This window comes from Lepidochelys kempii, chromosome 11 (genome assembly GCF_965140265.1).
Source record: "Lepidochelys kempii isolate rLepKem1 chromosome 11, rLepKem1.hap2, whole genome shotgun sequence".
Lineage (NCBI taxonomy): Eukaryota > Metazoa > Chordata > Testudines > Cheloniidae > Lepidochelys > Lepidochelys kempii.
The window spans coordinates 71592320-71613145 of NC_133266.1; the positions used below are offsets into that span (position 1 = coordinate 71592320).

Consider the following 20826-nt stretch of genomic DNA (forward strand, 5'->3'; position numbering starts at 1 on the left):
TTCTCCCTGTGGAGTTTTTACCTTGAAATGTAGCTTTAAAGGAAGCTTTACCCTGAGGGGAAATTCTTGAAAGTTAAAAGCATTTGCTTTACAGGGTTGTGAGTTGGAAGTTAGTGGGCCAAATACTATCAGTTTTACTCAAATAAAAGTTCAGCCCTGGTGTAATTATATGCTGATCACATAGACTTTGGTAGTCAAGATTTTTGGAAAAACTTGCCCCAAATAGTTATTTTGCCATGTCTTTTATATAGTTCTTATGTGCTATGAAATTTTATCAGATTAAAAAAAAGATTTTGGCATATGGGTACCTCCCATCTAATTAATGATGGCTAATCTACCAGAAGAACCAGCCTGAAAAGCAGGACCTAAAGAGTTGTGGTAGCCTCCTTTTTCTTCTGCTTTTGTATTTTTGGATTGAATTTTGATGTAGTCTAGGCGTCCGGTTTGGGTTCCCTGTTCTACCACCATAAATACAGAGTCGTTACTGCAATAGAGTTACTTTGGATTTTAAACTAGGAGCAGATTTTGGCCTTTGTAGTTCGTGTCTGTGGCTGGAAAGAGATTATCTCACTGGGACAGAACACCCATAAATGTGAAGGATCTGTGTGAAATGTGTGTGACCCATAGCCATGTGAAGAGGTTTGTGTACATTATGTGCAAAAAAATACATTAAACCAGCATTCAGGTTGCATAGTCAAGCACTCATAAATTAGGAAATGTCAGCATTCATCAACTGTGCAACTGTAATTTGGCCCCCACGCGCATATGCACTAATTACATGATAGCATAATATTTTTTCCACAGGACCCGTTCCGCATTCAGTGCACAGGATGGCTAGTGCTTCCTGAATTGGTAGCTATTAAATATTTCTTTTTATCCTCATCTTTCAGTGTGTTGGCCTCTTGCCTTATTGACTCTGCATCACCAAACCCTCCACTGAATCCAGAATTATTTAATTTCCTCCTTGGCGTTTCCACGGCACTCGTCACTGTAATAATCGAGTGCTTAACAAAGCCCCTCTGAGATAGAGAGGTATCACCATTTTATCGATACTGAGGCACAGAGAAATGAGACAGCATTGTCTAGATCATCTGCTATTTTGGGTGTCTGATTTGAGAAGCCTAGAACCTGTTTTTCAGAGTATTTAGCATTTTATAGCACTTCATATTTCAGTCTACAGGTCCCATTAAATCTGTTGCTGTTATGAGTGCTCAGTAATTTGTGCAAATCTCACCTCTGGGTGTCAAATTGGGCATCTATAGAATAAGGATCCCACAATTAGTGGTCACCTGTGAAAATGTTTGATTTAAGAGGGAGGGATAGAATCCAGTTCTCTAAGGTGGCTTTCAGCTGCCTTAACCAAGCACCCTTCCTTTCTCTTCCTGCAGCACCCTGCCTCGTTCACAACATATTTTCTAGCGTCTGCAGTAAATGAGACAGGAGTCCTTCAGGCAAGTCTCCTTCATTGCACAGCCCTGGTACATCCCATACACAGGAGGAGGCCAGGGTTCTACAAGCAATAGACTCATTCCCTACATCACCCCAGCTCATCCCCAGAGCAGATCCATCCAGTGCACGGAATAAGACAAGGGGCTTGTGGGAAAGTATATGATCATGCAAGTAAGACTAATATAATGCGTGCACACATGGGCAGACTGAAGGTTACATAGACAACCTTAATTCTAGCAAAAACAACGAGGAGTACTTGTGGCACCTTACAGATTAACAAATTTATTTGGGCATAAGCTTTTGTGGACTAAAACCCCTTCATCAGATGCATGGAGTGGAAAATACAGTAGGAAGATATATATACATATTACATGAAAAGATGGAGGTTGCCTTACCAATTCTAATGAGACAATTCAATTAAAGTGGGCTATTATCAGCAGAAGAAAAAATCACTTTTGTGGTGGTAATCATTGTGGCCCGTTTCAAACAGTTGACAAGAAGGTGTGAGTAACAGTAGGGGGAAAAATTAGCATGGGAAAATTGGGTTTCAGTTTGTGTAATGACCCATCCACTCCCAGTCTTTATTCAGGCCTAATTTGATGGTGTCCAGTTTGCAAATTAATTCCAGTTCTGCAGTGTCTCGTTGGAGTCTGTTTTTGAAGTTTTGTTGTTGAAGAATTGCCACTTTTAAGTCTGTTATTGAGTGTCCAGGGAGGTTGAAGTGTTCTGCGACTGGTTTTTGAATGTTCGCAAAAAGAAAAGGAGTACTTGTGGCACCTTAGCGACTAACCAATTTATTTGAGCATAAGCTTTCGTGACTTAGTCTCTAAGGTGCCACAAGTCCTCCTTTTCTTTTTGTGAATATAGACTAACATGGCTGTTACTCTGAAACCTTTTTGAATGTTATAATTCTTGACGTCTGATTTGTGTCCATTTATTCTTTTGCATAGAGGCTGTCTGGTTTAGCCAATGTACACGGCAGAGGGGCATTGCTGGCACATGATGGCAAATATCACATTGGTAGATGTGCAGGTGAATGAGCCCCTGATCGTGTGGCTGATGTGGTTAGGTCCTATGATGGTGTCCCTTGAATAGATATGTGAACAGAGTTGTCAGTGAGGTTTGTTTCAGGGATACGTTCCTGGGTTAGTGTTTTTGTTGTGTGGTGTGTAGTTGCTAGTGAGTATTTGCTTCAGGTTGGGGGGCTGTCTGTAAGCGTGGACTGGACTGCCTCCCAAGGTCTGTCAGAGTGAGGGATCGTTTTCCAGGATAAGTTGTAGATCCTTGATGTTGCGCTGGCGAGGTTTTAGTTGGGGGCTGTAGGTGATGGCTAGTGGCATTCTGTTATTTTCTTTGTTGGGCCTGTCCTGTAGTAGGTGACTTCTGGGTACTCTTCTGCCTCTGTCAGTCAGTTTCTTCACTTCCCCAGGTGGGTATTGTAGTTTTAAGAACCCTTGATAGAGATCCTGTAGGTGTTTGTTTCTGTCTGAGGGATTGGAGCAAATGTAGTTGTATCTTAGAGCTTGACTGTAGACAGTGGATCGTGTGATTCTAGCATTTCCAAACTTCCAAGTGTTTGTCTCTTCAAACTGAACATTCGTTTGCAGTAGATGCTTGTATGTAATTTCCTAGATTTAAAAAAACAAAGATTTAAAAAAACAAAAAATTGCACCCTGTGGAACTATGCAGACCCCCACATAGGTCATCAGCATCCCTGCAACATTTAGAGGTACTGTTCAACCCCCAGCACAATCTTATATCAGTTGAGCTAACCGAGTAATCAATAGCATTAGCTGGTTGTTACCCTGTGTTTGGATCCGCCATTAGAGGTTAGTGACACACTTTGCCAGGGAGTTTCACAGCTGTTCGCTAGACAGTGGAGCAATGTTGAGACTTGGGATTTGTTGGTTCTATACGGGTTCTGCAAGGGAGTGGTTTCCAGTGGTTATAGACTCTTCTGCCCCCAGGTACCCCCACATCTGCTGTCAGCTCCCTGCTTAGCTCCTCCTGAGCATCAACACTGACAGCATTGAGAACACAGCCTCCCTGATCTCAGTTCCTGTGTTTGGTGCCACAGTGGCCTTTGGCAGCCAGGAGGAGAAACAATCATAGGTTAACTTCAACCCTGATTGCGTCCTGTATCCCTCGGCAGGAATGTGTCCAGTACAGAAGGAATCTGCAGAGAATTTAGTTGCCAAACTCGAACAAGCATCCACTGAATAGGTGTGAACTGTTACTTTCATGGGGATAGCAAAAGACATATTCCGAATACCAGAGCAACCTCCACCGAATGTCAACCCCCTGTTCCAAAGTATGGAGATGATAGGGCTTCTCCGTGAAAAGATTGTGTGGATGCACTTTTAAACGTGGGCACTCTTTGCTCCATGGCACACTTCCGTCCATTGAATAAAATGCACCTGACACCTGTGGTGGCTCCCACTGAAGTTTTGCCATTATCTTCACCATTTTGATTGGCAATGTCCAGACCCACAGTGAGAAGCAGGATACTGCAGGAAGATCTTGGTTGGCTCGAGAGAATCTTCGTGGGAAACAAAAGCAGTTCTGTCACTGAGCCACCCTACAATTGCACTTCAGTGGAGATTTTGTGCTGTTTGCAACTAAGTGTTTTTTCTTTTTCTATTTGGGTGGGGATAGGAGAGGATGTGAATGGCAATGAAAGAATCCTTGAGAATGTGGCTTCATTGCAGCTGGGCTGTCAGGGATGTGGAGGGTTCTCCAGTGGCCCTGGTTCTGGAGGGTGAATCGCTTGATGTTTCTGCAGAGGTGAGAGAGTGGAGGAGGAAAATACCATCATCCTGAAGCCCTTATGGAAAAATATGTAGGAAACTTGGTCTCTGGTTATGCATGAGGAGTTGATGCTTGAGCCACAATTTGGACCAGAGTGACTTCCATAAAGAAGAGGCAGGGGGGAACGTTTGCTGCCTGTAATGTACACATGTAAGGTCTGAAAGTGGCAGGTTGTCAGACATGGAGTATCCTGGTTTTGTCATCTGACAGAATGCAGATTCCATGTGCTAGTGTTACTTAAAGGTAACTTGAAATTATTTTTTTAAAATTGGATTTGTCCCCTTTTTTTTGCTTCATATAGTTTTCCGTGCTTTTGATTTTACCCTAGAAATAACCGGAATGGGAAGTAAGGTCTTTCTTGCTCCTGTAGGATGACTTTCTTAGGTCTCCAGATATGTGGTGTGAGCTCACAGCTTCTGTGAAAGCATGGGGTGAGGGTATTCTCTCAAGCATTCATTAGTTACATAGGCGTTAACCAAGCAGCTTTAAACAATCTGATTTAAAATCTCATTGCATCTTAATTGTTCAGCTTTCACTCTTGAGTTGTCATATTTCCTATTTTAAAAGAAAAGGCGGAAAACACCCTTGTTCTTGACATTTTAATCCAGCCTTCCTTATACATCATGAAGTGCCTAACCTGACTTTGTCTCAAGTCCTCCCCCCTTCTGCAGGTCATCTTTGAAGTATTCCTACTCTATGACACATGCCGAAAGTGAGGCCACTCAATTTGCTACCACCAGTGCACCGTAATCCAACTGGCAAAAACTCTGCCATACTCAAATGTTGCTGGAATACTTCTACTGTTGCTAAGGGAATGCTCACTAGAATCCCTTTCCAGCAGTTCTTGAAATGACAAAAGTCTCTGGGCGGCAAAATGACTTCAAGACTGAAGGAGTGTTATATTTGGGGACAGCTTTAAGAATCCATTAACTCAGTAATGTTGAATTGTAATGGAACACCTATGGAGCACATGGGACAGGGAGACGAGTAATTATACAGAGTTTATTTCTTAAAATCAGTGCTGCTACAGAGCATATGAAGTGTATTCGCAATGATGGGACACAACGGTGTCGTTACTTTTGATAATAACTAGTGAGAGGGTTGATGGAAAATTTCTGGGAACTGAGATTACTTGAAAGACATCTAATGGCAAGAGATGTAACTCTTTTGGGATGACAATAAGGAATGCATGTTACAGATGCAGGGCCAGATTCTGATCTTGGTTGCACTGGTGAAGTTATGGAGTGAAAGTCTGGATTTCCACCAATGTGACTGGGATCAGAATCTGTCCCACAGTGAAGAATGATATTAAATATTTGAGTGGAACAGTTTTCTAGCCTAGGAACACACATTAAATATTTGCTAAACATTCATTAGAGAAGTGTAATATAAATAATACCTGATGGTATGTCTCTTGAGCTAGCTTGTTTTATCGCCTTCTGGGGTTGCTTGGATCATGTGCTGAAATGGTATTTCCAGGCAATCTTACTGCATTCATTGCTGTTTTTTCTCTCCAAACTCATGAATAAATCACTCGCCAGTTTTCAGTCACCAGAAGTCATGTGCCTTATCACACAGAAATGAGTATTTATTATTTACTATATAGAGGTGCTAAGTGACACCGTGGTTCTCTCCACACACAGAGGAGTCTGTGGTCCCTGCCCCGAACATCTTACACTCTAAATAGTCCCAGGATGGAAAAGGGAAGTAATATTGGCCTCATTTTATGGATGGGGACTGAGGAGCAGAAAGATAGAGGCACTTAAGGTCACACTTGAAATTTGCGTCTGAACTGGGAATTGAACTAGATCTCCTGAGCTCCAACCCAGTGCCTTAACTACAAGACTAGTTCCCTTTTAGAAGGGAGAAATAGCTTGTTTCATTGCAAGGTGCTAGGTGCCTTGGAAATAGCTTAGATACTTGCAACTAAAATTTATATTAGTGTTTTTATTTTCTGAGCTTCTGAATCTGGTTCAAATATGCTCACTGCCATTGGGACCAAGTTCTTATTCCTGAAAGTGGCTTAGTGAAGTCATAGTTAAAGCTCTGTTCTGGGGAACCTGGAGTACATACCCATCCATCCATTTCAACTTTCTCAATCCAGCAGTGTGCCCCTATGCCTTGATTCTAACTTCAAAGCCGCTTGCTATTGCAGTTCAAGGTCCTTCTGACCAGATTGTGAATTATGCTTAGACGTGGCATATTAATACAATAATTTTTATAATGAAGAGAGACTAGAATGAAACCATTAAATATCTTTTCACTATAGAGATCAGAGAAGATTGTCAGAAACCCAGGTGAGGAAGGATATTCTTGTTAAATAGCTGGAGTAGGATTGAAGAGATCTGATTTCAGTTTCTGCCTCCATGTACTTCCTCTGTGATGTTGAGCAAACTCTTTGATCTCTCTGTGCCTTAGAGTACTTTCTGTAGGAATAATTCCTTTTGTCTGGTTAGACAGAACACTCTTTGGTGCAGCAACTGTTCTTTTTCTGTTTGTACATACGGTGCCTAGTGACACAACAAGGCTTTAATCTCTGATGGGACCCCTAGACACCACAGTATGTGAATTACTACAGGACTGTACAAGATGCTGAAATTTCAGCATCTCTACATCTATACATTTTGGAATATATTACACACTTCCTTTGCCGAAAGGTGTTAAGTCAGTCCTGGGAGGAAAACCTATTTCTTTCATACTCCGGCATGAGGGATTTTTGAGGTTTTAGATATTGCATTTCACATTCGAAAAACCAACTAGAATAACAAATCCACTAATACAGGATTTGAATGGAACCCAAAGCACCAGGTGTAATCGCAATTTTTTTTGGTCTACTTTGGGGCGGGGGAAAGGCTAACACTAATGTTGATCCCCAAAATCCTTCTCTTCCCCCACAGGCTGGTGGTGACTACTTTAAGTTTGCATGGGAACCATGAGAAACAGACGAAATGGCACTTTGGAAGGTTCAAAAGTTCTTTACTCCAGTATATCTCGCAGCACAGATGTGTCGTACAATGACAGTGTAAGTAACTGGTGCAATGCATTTCCATGGTAAGTGCGTGGATGTAGTCTCACTTGGAACTCTGCCACAGTGACAATTATGAATTAGTCTCATACACAAGGAGGAAGATGTATAATGGTCTTGCAGCACTTTTTCCTTAAAGAAAAATACTATTTTATTCTGTAGCCAATGGCCTCTAAAGCTACTGTAAGATGTAGTAGATAGGTCAGTGTCACAGAATGCTAGAACATTTTTTTGAAGGACTTTATCACAGTTCTGGACCTTCCCTGAGCAGCAATAGAATACTGCCAAATTGTGTGGGTAGGTTTCCATTATGGACAAAGTTAAATTAGAATGAGTCATGGTCTAATTTACCACGTGAAACTAGATGTCCAGAAATGAGAATTTAAAGCACTACATCCTCCCCCTCCTCCGCACATCCTGGATTCCAGGGATTTTTCCTTCATGCCAATCAAGACTCATTGGCTCTGACCCTCTGCTGCCTTGCACTTTGTGGAGTTACCAGATCAGAGTAGCTGTAAAAAATCCTTGCAAGGTGATGGAGCCTGGATGCTGTGAGTGGCTGCAGATGGGCTCCTAACTAGTGTGAGGTTGGGGGTCTCCCATAAATTATTTTTCATACTGCCAAAATGATGAATTATTAATGTAAAATCATATTAGCTTTGTGCTTTGGTGAATAGTATCATCTCTGAAAGGGCAGTATACTTTGAAGTATAAGTATTAGATCTCCCATATATTTCAGATGTCCTTTAGGTTCCTATGCTGGGAGCATATAAAACCAAGAGAATGAACTTGTCTCATAAAATGGGCAGGCGTCTGAAATGGAACAGTGCAAAAGAAGTAACTTTCAAGATGGGCCCATCTATTTCAGTTGGATCCAAGTCTGGATTCAGAACACCCCAAATTGAAACATGTTCAGGTCCAGGGTTTTGGTCTGGCTCATAGGCAGGGGGCAGCTGCAAAATGTGACATGGGGTCTGTGTTTGGATTCTGTCCCACCTCCTTCTCTCATAGTCTAGGGATGTTCAGGACTGGGTGGGTTTGGTTTAGGCCCACTTTTGAATAAACACTTGAAGTTTAATGCAAAGTCGATTTTCATACATATGGTTCTCTTGGTTTGAAATGCACGTCAGACTTGAGGTCTTTCCAAGTGCTTAGCAATGGAAATTTTTATTTCCAGTAGAATTTTTATCCAGGCTTCTTTCCTGGTCTAGATTAAACTCCCCAGTTAGCAGCAGCTGCACAACAAGGCCCCAAACGGGCTGTGCCTTTAAGAACTCTCGTATGGTTAAAGGAGAATTCCACTGTACTGAAAAGATTCAGATGGCCATAGAACTAGTCGCAAAAGGGAGTAAACTGCTATGGGCTGCAGGCCTTGTGTGTGGGGCCATGTGCACCAAGGAAAGAAACTGTACTTCAGAGGGACGTGACTCCCTTCCTCTTGTTCCAGGTGGGGAGTAACTTTGCTACTCGTCCATAATGGTAGCAACCTACTACATCCCTCATCCTGGCTGACGTGTGGGCGTGGGCCATTTTCTGCCAGTTCTGCCAACTCTCTGCACACTTGCTCATGGGGTTAGTAGCAGGTATATGGCCAGGGGAGGCTGTGCAGCAGCATATGAGGCAGGGGTGCAATCAGTCTCTCCTTCCACGTCTGGAGCCAGCACAGTCCACGCCACGTTCTAGCCCTAAACAAATAAGAGTAAATAAAAGACAAATAAAAGCATTTCATGATCAGATAGGAAGCTCCCACTTTGTTAGTCTCTGGAGGCAAATTAGGTGCAAAAGAATTAACATCTCCATAGAAACAGCTGCATATCAGACAGCTTCCAATCATTCTAAGGCAAGGTATATTGTAGTGTTAAACACTTGGTGTGTTTAATTTAGCAGAGTTTAATTATTAAATTAGAATTGGAAGTTACCTTAAAACACTCTGGAGTCTCTGAATTCCACTGGGGTTTGACTCGAGAGACTTAATCACCTACTGGGGCATGCTGGGTTATATTAAAATAGCAAGTGGAGCTGGCATCGCTTTTGGTAGGGGCTAAGGGGAAAAAGGGTTTGTTTGGAATATTGGTGATACGATTTTCAACACCATTTAGCAGGTATGGTTACCTGTGATCCCATAACATTTCTAAAGGTGTTAAACCAGGTCTACATTAGGTGCTGAGTGGTGTTCAAAATTGTGGTGGAAGTGGGGGCTACTTTGTAACTTCTGGATATTGACCTAGTTATTGGGATGTTTGTTGTATGAACATGCTGGGTTAAACCAATAGAGCTCTTATAGAGCAAAGAGGAAGATGAAGCCATGTTTCTAAATGTGAGCCTGTGTAACCCACACACCTCCTGGGTGTGGCGTTCTGTCCCATCTAGTGGCACAGAGACCACTTAGAGAGCAATTAATGAATCTGCTCTATAGCCGTAGCTAACAGCCAGTTAGCTATTAGCTCATGCGGTAGAGGCTCATGCACTAAGCTCCAGAGGTCCCCAGTTTAATCCCACCCGATGACGACCGGAGTCTGTCGGCATTACACCTGTCCCCAACATGCGCTTGAGGGACAATGCAAGAACTGTTTGCTTTGGTGCTCATCATGTTGTTAAAAACACCTTTTTCCTGATCTAAACAAGGCCTACTAGGACATGCTGATAGTTATTCATTAATTTTTTTTTAAAGTTCCTGTTTTAGTATTTCAATTGTAGTTAAAGGATTTAGCTATCGCATGCCGTGCTCCTGAACAGCTGCGTCCACACAGGCCCTGATGCTGCGTTGCGAACAAATGAATTACAGTGAATCACTGCAGTTTTCCTTTAAATGCCAGTGTAAGGCACCTGTACTACCTTTAAAGCGTTTGCAGTGCTGGGAGTCACTGAGATAAAACTTTCCCCTTTAATCTTCCCCCAAAGGATTTGGTCACCTTCATTCAAGAACATTTTAAGAAGAGAGAATGTGTCTTCTTCACGAGAGATGCCAAGTCAATGTAAGTGTAACCCTTCTGCCCGTCAGAGTTGGCAGCAACAAGGGCCGGGTTCAATATCTAGGGGATCCATTCCAATAACACAATGCAAACTGGCTCGAATCCCCACCCAGTGACCTGGGACAAATATATACTAGCCCTGCTGGGCGCCTCCAAGAGGCAATACTTCCCCTCTCGCAAGCACATAGTCTGAGTGTAGCAAAAAGCCTTTTAATAACAGAGAGAAACAATGTGGCATTATGTTGGGGAAACACCACCAACAGGATTCATAACACAACCCATGAGCAAAAAACCCACCCCAAGCAAATTGGGGCATGCCCTTTCCCTTTGGTTCTTGAGTTCTGCAACCCCCAATCACCCAAAATCCCAAAAGTCCAGTGACCCAAAAGTCTCTGTCCCTGGTCAGGGCAGCCCCAGAGTTCGAAAGTTTATCTGCAGAGCTTTACCTCCCAACCTGGGTGGAGATGGGGAGGGGGAAGAGAGAGGTAAGGGGCACCTTACATGATCTGAAGCTGACCGCCCCACAGCTCCATAGGCCTTCACTCCGCTCTGCCAGCCGCCCCATGAACTGCTTCGCTCGGCTCCGCTCTGCATCCCACAAGCGGCTCCTGCCGTCCTATGAACTGTTCCACCAGCCTGTCCACAAGGCGCTCCAGCCCTCCCGCAAACTGCTCCACACTATATCTTCAGGCTCCCCCACTACTTAACACAATGCTCAGCGATGTCAGCTCTTAGTCAGTTCAGCTTGTAGTAGGGGAGCCTCAGTGCTGGTGCCCCATTAGCCCAAAGTGAGCTCAGCAGCCTGTAACTAGACTCCTAATGGAATCAAAATTAGCTCTGATATTCCACAGTGGAGAGAGGAGGACGTGCAATTAGCATATAAGACCTTCACCAAGGGGCACATGCCACCAAGTATTAATACTTATCCCCAGCCTCTCTCCATTCACAGAGTTTTGGAACCCATGACCCTTGCCTAGTGAGTGCTACTTAGTTGATGGTGAGTCCCTCCATCATAACAAAAGGCCACGTACAGTTCCAAGCACAGTTCCCATAATCAGGGTAATAACAATTTATTCTTCGTGCCCCAATAACAGGGACACTGGGGATCCCACAGCAGCCAAAGTGACCATTTGGGCAGCTATGGCCTCATTCTAGGCGGGGTGGGTGTGCCTATGCAAATGAGATCGGCCCCTGAAGTTCTTTTCCACAACTTGCCACACCTCACCACCAGATGTCAGGGTGGAGCTCATCCTGACACTGCTTACATCCTCCCCCCAGCCAAGAATTTGTCGTCTCGACAAATCACACTCCCTTTATACCAACTCATTGGTTTCCTCCAAAGGGCCTCAGGAAGCCCACTTTAGCTTCCACAAGCCTGTGTGCTAAATGTATTGGCTCCTCACTAGTCACCCCAGGTGCATCATAAGTTAACCGTTTTACTGGTCTTATCACCCTGTCTCGTCTATTGAGAATCTCTGTTGCTGAGGTAGGGGGAACATCCTCTTGAGTGACGGAAGGAGAGGCTTCCTTTGAGGGTCTCTTGGCTACTGGCGTAGGCCCCTGCACTCCTAGTTCTAACGCTAGAGGGTCCAAGGTGCCCAGGACATCCTCTACCTGTCTGTCCCCATTGTCCAATAATCTGTGTGTGTCATCACACGGGGGTCTCATCAGCGGCACAGAGGTGTCAGAAATGGGCCTAAATAATTCCGCCATGGGGTTTAGGGCGGAAGAGGGAAAACTCTTGTTTGGTTCAGCTGATCGAGACTGAAATCTTGTCTCCATCCCAGGATACACCAGGGTTGTGTCATCCTCCTCAGACTCATTCTCAAATGTGCAGAATAGGGGTAAGTTAGCTGCACGGGGCCCGCTGTCTGTGTTGGATGGCAACTTTGGTCTAGCACTTCTGTTCTGCCCAGCTGCCTGTCGTGGCCCATCTCATAAGGGGTGCTTACCAGTTCTCCCACAGAGAGCAAAAGGTTTCTATGCACTGTCTTTATTTGCCCTGGACCGTCTTCAGGTTTGATCTTGCAGACCGGCAGATCTCCCAGCTTTTCCATCACCAGGTAAGGTATTACCTTCCGTCTGTCAGCTATCTTGTGTTTGCCAGCAATACCCAAATTTCGCAGCAGAACTCTGTCCCGTGGCTGGAGCTCCTGCGAACGAACTCTAGCATCATATCGATGTTTGTTGCGGTCTGCGTTCTTCCGAGCCACAGCGGTAGCGAAGTGATAAGCATCCCGCAGCTTTTCTCTTAGTCGGGATACATATTGCTGATGAGTTTCATAGCTATCTCCATCCTCTGATACACTAAAGCACAAGTCTATGGGTAATCTTGGTTCTCGCCCAAACATCAAGAGATATGGGGTGACTCCCGTAGCATCGTTCTTTGTGGCATTGTAAGCATGCACCAGAAATGCGACATGCTGGCTCCAGGTTGCCTTCTGCTCTGGTCGCAAAGTTCCCAACATATCTAATAGGGTTCGGTTGAACCTCTCTGGCTGAGGATCACCTTGGGGGTGATAAGGCGTTGTCCTAGACTTTTTAATTCCTGCTATCTTCAGCACCTCCTTCAGAAGGTGACTCTCAAAATCCCGCCCCTGATCAGAGTGTATCCGAGCTGGGAATCCATAGACTGAGAAATATTTGTCCCACAATACTTGAGCGACGGTGGTGTCCCTCTGATCACGTGTGGGATATGCCTGTGCATACCGTGTAAAAGGGTCAGTCACTACTAGAATGTTCCCAACATTCCTCTTGTCTACCTCTACAGACAAGAAATCAATGCATACCAATTCCAAAGGTTTGTTGCTGGTGATGTTCTTGAGATATGCAGCCCTCGTGGGCAGAGTTTTCCTTTGAACACATCAAGCGCAAGTCTCACATTTCCTGCGAACATCTTCAGCCATTCGGGGCCAATAGAACCTACTACGAATAAGTTCCAGGGTCCTCTCCATCCCTAAATGCCCAAAGTAATCATGCAGGGCCCTCATGGCCAGGGCTCTGTACTTTTTTGGCAGTACTGGTTGTGCTCGTTGTTTTTTGTAAAGGGTCGGTGGTCATTTGATGTAGCACTCCCTGAATCAGTTTTAGTTTGGTCCATTCTCTCAATAGTAGTTTACCCTCTGGGTTAGGTGGAACAACCGCAGCTGGGCTTCGCCCCTCCCTTTTGGCAAGTAGTGTATCACGAATGTCAATATCTTGCCACTGGGCTTCTTGCCAGTCAGCTGCATTGAGCATGGGCAAAGGAGATTGGTCCAATGCAATATCGTTCACTGAAGCAGAAGGCATGCATTCAGGGGGCAGGCCCAAAGCTTCTGCAACACATCCCTGAAGGCTCTCACGGGCCTCTGGCTCTCGGCGACTCACACTGCAAATAGCTCTCACTCCATCTGTGGGTATCACAGCAACTTCTGGAGCCTGCGGACGCCTGGGCAATGCATCTGCATCTACATTGATTCTCCCTGATCGGTACTGAATGCTGAACTCATAGCTAGCCAAGGCGGCCACCCATCTCTGCCCTGTAGCATCCAGCTTAGCACTTGTTAACACATAAATCAGTGGATTGTTGTCTGTCCACACCTGGAACTGAGCATCATACAAGTAGTCTCGAAATTTCTCAGTGATGGCCCATTTCAGGGCCAAGAATTCCAGCTTGTGGGTGGGATAGTGAGTTTCACTATCAGACAATCCTAGGCTGGCAAAGGCTATAGGTTTACGTTTGCCTTCCACTTCCTGGTATACGACTGCTCCCAGACCCTCCAAACTGGCATCAGTATGCAGGATAAATGGTTTGCTTGGGTCAGCAAAAACTAGGACTGGAGCATGAGTTAGGCAAGTTATGATTTCTCGAAAAGCCCTTTCACATCTCTCATCCCACCGTGGCCCAAATGGTTCAAAGGGGCCATAGTGTCTCTGCACAGGAGGCTTTGGGGACCTCTCCTTATTCTTGGTCTTAGATTTGTTCTTGCTGGACTGATGTCCCCTGGTAAGATCGTTCAGAGGCTTTACAATCATAGCATAGTTTTTCACAAATCTGCGGTAGTAGCCACTAAATCCAAGAAAGGTCTTGAGTTCTCTGTAGTTACTTGGATGTGGCCATGTAGTGAGTGCTTCTATTTTATCAGGATCAGTACTCACACCCTCTTGGGACACGATGTGACCCACATACTTCACTGAGGTTCTGCAGAACTGGCATTTGTCAATTGAAAGCTTCAGACCATAATCCTCCAAACTATCAAGCACTTTAAGAAGTCTTTCTCCATGGTCCTCTAAGGTTCTTCCAAACACAATCAGGTCATCCAAATAAACTAACACTTGCAGTAAATTCACGTCTCCCACAACTTTCTCCATGAGACGTTGAAAGGTGGCAGGTGCTCCAGAAATCCCTTGGGGCATGCGTTCGAACTGATAAAACCCTAATGGGCAGATGAAGGCTGTCTTCTCCTTATCTTCTTCTCCCAGAGGGATCTGGTAGTATCCACTTCAAAGAACCACTGGCTTCCCAGCAAACAGTCTAAGGCATCTTGCACTCGAGGCATAGTGTACTGGTCAACCACAGTACAGCTGTTTAGGGTGCGGTAGTCAATACACATCCGGATTTTCCCATTCTTTTTATGGACTACCACAATGGGTGAGGCGTACGAACTGCAGGACTCTGTAATGATGCCATTCGCAGCCAGCTCCTGAAGATGATGTCGCACATCTTCCATCTCAGAGAGAGCAATCTTCCTAGATCTCTCCTTGAAAGGTCGAGAGTCATGTAGTCTGATATTGTGCTCTACTCCTTTTGCACATCCCACATCCCCCTCATGCAGTGAGAACACCTTGGATCTTTCACAAAGATTCTTCATCAGGCGATCTTTCCAGTCCTCGGACACTGGTGAATCTCCAAAGTCAAACTTTGCTGGGTCTATTGTCGGAACTTAGTTTCACACTGGGGTTTTACAATCGACTCAGGCTCAAAGAGGTCTGCTATCTTTTGTCCTTGCTTCACAACAACATCACGACTCGTTTCATTAGCAATCAGTATAGTCACCCTTTCCTGGGCTTCAGCAGGTAGGGTTATGACTCCTTCAGGGAGCTCTCCTCCCATCGGCTGCTCTATCATTGCTAACGTCCGTTTACTGCCTTTCAGCCAGGTACTCATGACAAGCACTTCTTGCTCTGTCCTTGCAGGGACTACTAAGGGGGTCATGCCCGCGTACTTCAGTGCCCCAAGCGGTAGCTCAGATGTGTCCCTTTTAGTGCTCTCAATTTTTCTATAGGCTTCAGCACAAAGCGTATGGATCATCAGGGTATTCAGGTACTGGTCCCCGGCCCGCCTTCTGCAGTAATCTGCGAGTAACTTGAAGAGACTGGAGTTGGTCCCTATCAGCACAGACACATCAGAAGTCCCTTTAGGGTCAGGGTATATTAAAGCAGCTGTGTCTACCTCTTCTCTTAACCCAGCAACCTCCTCTGGGAATTCCAGGTGCACTATGGCATACCCTTGGTAGGGGTACTCATCCATGCTGAGACCACACAGGCCAAGGCCAGTCAATGGCTGTATAGGCAGGTGCCTAAGCATCTGTTGGTAGAATGACTGAAATATAATAGTCACTTGAGATCCAGTGTCAAGCACTGCTTTACACTCCACCCCTTCAATCCTCACCGTGACCTCTGCTCGAGGCCCTATCAGTCCTGCGGGGATCCCAGCTGGACAGTCTTTTCTGGGAGAATCTTCAAATCCTGCAGACCTGGGGGGTCCCCGTCCCCAGACCCTCTGGCAGCTACCGGATCTCTCCCAACTGATCCTCAGCTTTCCATACACTAAGGAGGGGTTTTCTTCATTACAGCACTTTGCAGCACTGTGTCCATCCTGACCACATCAGTAACAGAAGAACTGACCCTTCCCCCTTTGCCTGGGTGGGATGGTTGCTCTAAGTGCGGGCTTCTCAATCGCCACAGTTTGAGGCTTCTTATTCCTGGAAGTCTTAACTCGGTCAACGGTACTTTGCAGCTCAGCTATCCATTCCGTCAGGACCTGCATTTGTTGGTCAAGTTCCTCTCTGGTGCTCACCATCAGTACACTGGCCGTTTGCAGTGGTGTTGTGCTGGCTGGATCCAATGTTTGGGCTTCCCAAAATTCACTGGAGCCTGCCTTTCTTCCTCCTCTCTGACCTCTTTTATCAGCTGGGAGTAACTTGGGGGATGTTCCTGTCGTTCTCTTAGCTGGAGATGAAGTAGAATCGGATTCTGATACTGAGTTCCTCTTACAATTTGAGCCAGTCTAGTCCGATCCATCTGCTCAGCCGTCACTGCTCCCCTCATGAAAGCTCTTTTGGCTTTTCCTTGGAAGGGAGGATGCCCTTCTTACACAAAATGTCATTCCACTCTATCTGCATTAGGGTCCTGCATTTTGTCCCCGAAACTGCAGCAGCAGAGGCGCCTCCCTGGGGCCAGCCACAGGGCAAGTTCCCCCGCCTACACTCAGCGCCCACATGCTGCTCCTCTGTCCTGCGAGTCCCCGGGAGCAGGAAACTGTGTAAGGCGGCGGGAGCGGCGGCTTCCGGGGTAGCATGATCTGAAGCTGACCGCCCCACAGCTCCATAGGCCTTCACTCTGCTCCGCCAGCCGCCCCACGAACTGCTTCGCTCGGCTCCACTCTGCAGCCCACAAGCAGCTCCTGCCGTCCTATGAACTGCTCCACCAGCCTGTCCACAAGGCACTCCAGCCCTCCCGCAAACTGCTCCACACTATCTCTTCAGGCTCCCCCACTACTTAACACAACGCTCAGTGATGTCAGCTCTTAGGTGAATTCAGCTTGTAGTAGGGGAGCCTCAGTGCTGGTGCACCCTTAGCCCAAAGTGAGCTCAGCAGCCTGTAACTAGACTCCTAATGGAATCAAAATTAGCTCTGATATTCCACAGTGGAGAGAGGAGGAAATGCAATTAGCATGTAAGGCCCTCACCAAGGGGCACATGCCACCAAGTATTAATATTTATCCCCAGCCTCTTTCAATTCACAGAGTTTTGGAACCCATGACCCTTGCCTAGCGAGTGCTACTTAGTTGATGGTGAGTCCCTCCATCATAACAAAAGGCCAAGTACAGTTCCAAGCACAGTTCCCATAATCAGGGTAATAACAATTTATTCTTCGTGCCCCAATAACAGAGACACTGGGGATCCCACAGCAGCCAAAGTGACGATTTGGGCAGCTATGGCCTCATTCTAGGTGGGGTGGGTGTGCCTATGCAAATGAGATCAGCCCCTGAAGTTCTTTTCCACAACTTGCCACACCTCACCACCAGATGTCAGGGTGGAGCTCATCCTGACACTGCTTACATCAGCAAATACTCTGAGCTTTGCTTTTTACGGGAGCGGGAGGTAGTGCTGGTTGAGAGCAACGTAATGAAGTAACAGTCAATGCCAGTGTTAAGGTTTTGGGGAACTGTCAGTGCACTTCTTCCTTGCGCACCCTCGTCTTCTAAGTCTCACTTTTGCCTTCCACAAATGCCTTCAATCTTTTTCTTTTCTCCCCTTCTCTAGTCCTCCTCCCTGTGTTCTGGTCATGGTCCGGGGGAGGCCTGATACAGCTCTGGTTATGCTTAAGAGGTTGGAATAGCAGATTTTACTCCACCCTCCAACACTCTGGCTGGGAAGAGAGAGCAGGCCTCCAGTCTAGTCTACTCTGGGAAGTGAGTCTGATAAATGCACTCAAAGAGTAAGCCACACAATCCCACTTTAAAGTTGGGATGGTCATGCAAATGGGGGGCGCACCCTGCCAGCAGGCATCTTCCCTCCCCATCAGCAGATTCCATGGCTCCCAAATGCCAGTTTTGCATACAACTAGCTGGATAGCATAGACATGGGGACAGAAGTGCTCATGGCTAGCACAGAAGCTTCTCCTTGGTATTCCGAATTTAAACTGATGCAACAAGTATGAAGAAACAGGGATCAAGGGACAAGGCATATCCAGAGCCCTAATGATTGGCTGGGTGTTGCTGAATGTCCCAACATCAAGTGCATGGGAAATAATACATTCAGTTGTCATGTTGTCTGGGTCAGATGTACCATTATTTTACTGGCAAGCATCCCACTGAAGTGAATGGGGTCTAGTGGGATTGATGTGAGGTGGCATATTATTTTTATTATTATTTGTATTACCATAGCACTGTGCTGGGTGCTGTATAAATCCAGAACAAAAAGACGGTCCTTGCCTCAAAGAGCTGACACTCAAAGTCTAAAACAAGAGACAACAGATGGATACAGACAGAAAGGGGAGTACAAGGAAACGCTGAGACAGTATTGGTCAGTATGATAGGCAGTGGTCTCAGCACACCTGTGGCCTAGCTGTTCTAAAGTTTTTGTAGGTATCACAGAAATGGAGAGTTTAAGAGGGTTTTGAAGGCGGATAATGAGATAGCTTTGTGGGTGTTGATGCTTGGGAGGAGCTCCCCAAGAGGGGCAGCATGGGGGAAAGCATGAAGGTGCTTGTTTGAAAACTCAACAAGCAGGTGGTGAAGGCTGGTATCATGGGCCAATCAGAGATGGTGGTCAACATCTCGATAGTGGATGAGAGATAAGAGAGAGGGTGGGGATGGGCCTTGAAAGTGAGGGTGAGCTACTGTTCAATGTGATAGTGAAGAGGGAGCCAGTGGAGGGATGCAAAGAGAGGGGTGATATGGTCAAAGCGACAGGCTAGGAAAATGATCTTGGCAGCAGGATTCTGAATGGATATGAATGGGGCAAGACTGCATTTGTCAAGGCCAAAGAGAAGATGGTTGCAGTAATTGAGACATGAGCTGAAAAGAGCCTCAATAAAAGAATCTTTCATCCCCAGTAGCATTCGGGCACTCTTTACACTGTATGTTTAGAGGGAACTAAGTTACTAGAGAAATTCAACAACTCTCAGGAATTTCATAGGTTCCAAGACCAGAAGGGACTATTATGATGATCTAGTCTGGCATCCTGTATAACACAGGCCAGAGAATTTCCCAAAATAATTCCTAGAGCACATCATGTAGAAAAACATCTAATCTTGATTTAAAGATTGTCAGTGAGAGAGAATCCACCATGACCCCTGGTAAATTTGTTCCAATGGTTAATCACTCTCATTGTTAAAAATGTACACCTTGTTTCCAGTCTGAATTTGTCTATCTTCATCTTCCAGCCATTAGATTGTGTTATACTGTTCTCTGTTAGATTGAAGAGCCCATTATCAAATATTTGTTCCTCAAGTAGATACTTATAGACTGTAATCAAGTTACCCCTTAAACCTTCTTTTTTTGTTAAGTGCTAAATAGATTGAACTCCTTGCATCTGTCACTAAAAGGCATGTTTTCGAATCCTTTAATCACTCTCATGGCTCTTCTCTGAACCTTCTTCAATTTATCAACCTCCTTTTTGAATTGTGGACACCAGAACTGGGTACAGCATTACAGCAGCGAGGTCACCAGTACTAAATACAGAGTTAAAATAACCTCTCTGCTCCTACTAGTGATTCCTCTGTTTAAGCATCTGAGATTCTTATTAGCCCTTTGGGCCACAGTGTTGTGTTGGGAGCTCGTGTTCAGCAGATTTTCCATCATGTTCCACCTCAAATCTTTTTCAGAGTCACTGCTTGTCAGGGTAGAGTCCCCTATCCTCTAAATGTGGCCTATGTTCTTTGTTCTGAGATGTTTACATTTATATTTAGCCATATTAAAATACACCATTGTTTGCTTGTGTCCAGTTCGCCAAGCAATCCAGATTACTCTGTCAGTGACCTGTCACCATCATTATCTACCACTCTCTGAATTTTAGTGTCATTTGCCAACTTCATAAGTGATGATTTTATGTTCTCTTCTAGGTCATTGATAAAAACGTTAAATAGCATAGGGCCAAGAATCGATCTCTGTAGGACCCCACAAGAAACACACCCATAGGATCATGATTCCCCATTTACAATTACATTTTCAGACCTATCAGTAAGGCTGCTTTTAACCCATGTAATTGGTGCCATATGAATTCTATATCATTTTAACTTTTTAATCAAAATGTCATGCGGTAGCAAGTCAAGTGCCTGACAGAAGTCTAAGTATATCACATCAACTTTATTACCTTTATCAACTACACTTGTAATCACATGAAAAAGGATATCGAATTAGTTTGACAGGATCTATTTTGCATAAACCCATGTTGATTGATTGGTGTTACCATCCTTTAATTGATTATTAATCTAATCCTGCATCAGCTGCTCTACTATCTTGCCTGGAATCAATGTCAAACTGAGAGGCCTATAATTACCTGGCCATCCCATTTACACTAGTTAAATATTGCCACAACATTAGCTTTCTTTCAGTCTTCTGAAACTTCCCTGGTATTCCAAGGCTAATTGAAAATCAATCTTAACAGTCTAGCAAGCTCATCAGCCAACTCTTTTAAAACTCTTGGGTGCAAGGTATCCAGACCTACTGATTTTAAAATGTCAGACGTTAGTAGGGTGACCAGATAGCAAGTGTGAAAAATTGGGATGGGAGTTGGGGGTGATAGGTGCCTATGTAAGACAAAGCCCCAAATATCGGGACTATCCCTATAAAATCAGGACATCTGG

At 45.0% G+C, this 20826-nt stretch overlaps 1 protein-coding gene across 1 annotated transcript in view; it reads left to right on the forward strand.

Moving 5' to 3' along the window:
• Window positions 1-20826, forward strand: part of TRPM8 (transient receptor potential cation channel subfamily M member 8) — a 217602-nt gene that overhangs the window by 107536 nt on the left and 89240 nt on the right. The window contains exons 3-4 of the mRNA XM_073304777.1: window positions 7155-7279; window positions 10184-10257. Coding sequence (XP_073160878.1) covers window positions 7181-7279; window positions 10184-10257 — 173 coding nt within the window. The 5' untranslated portion in view covers window positions 7155-7180. The remainder of the gene's footprint in view (window positions 1-7154; window positions 7280-10183; window positions 10258-20826) is intronic.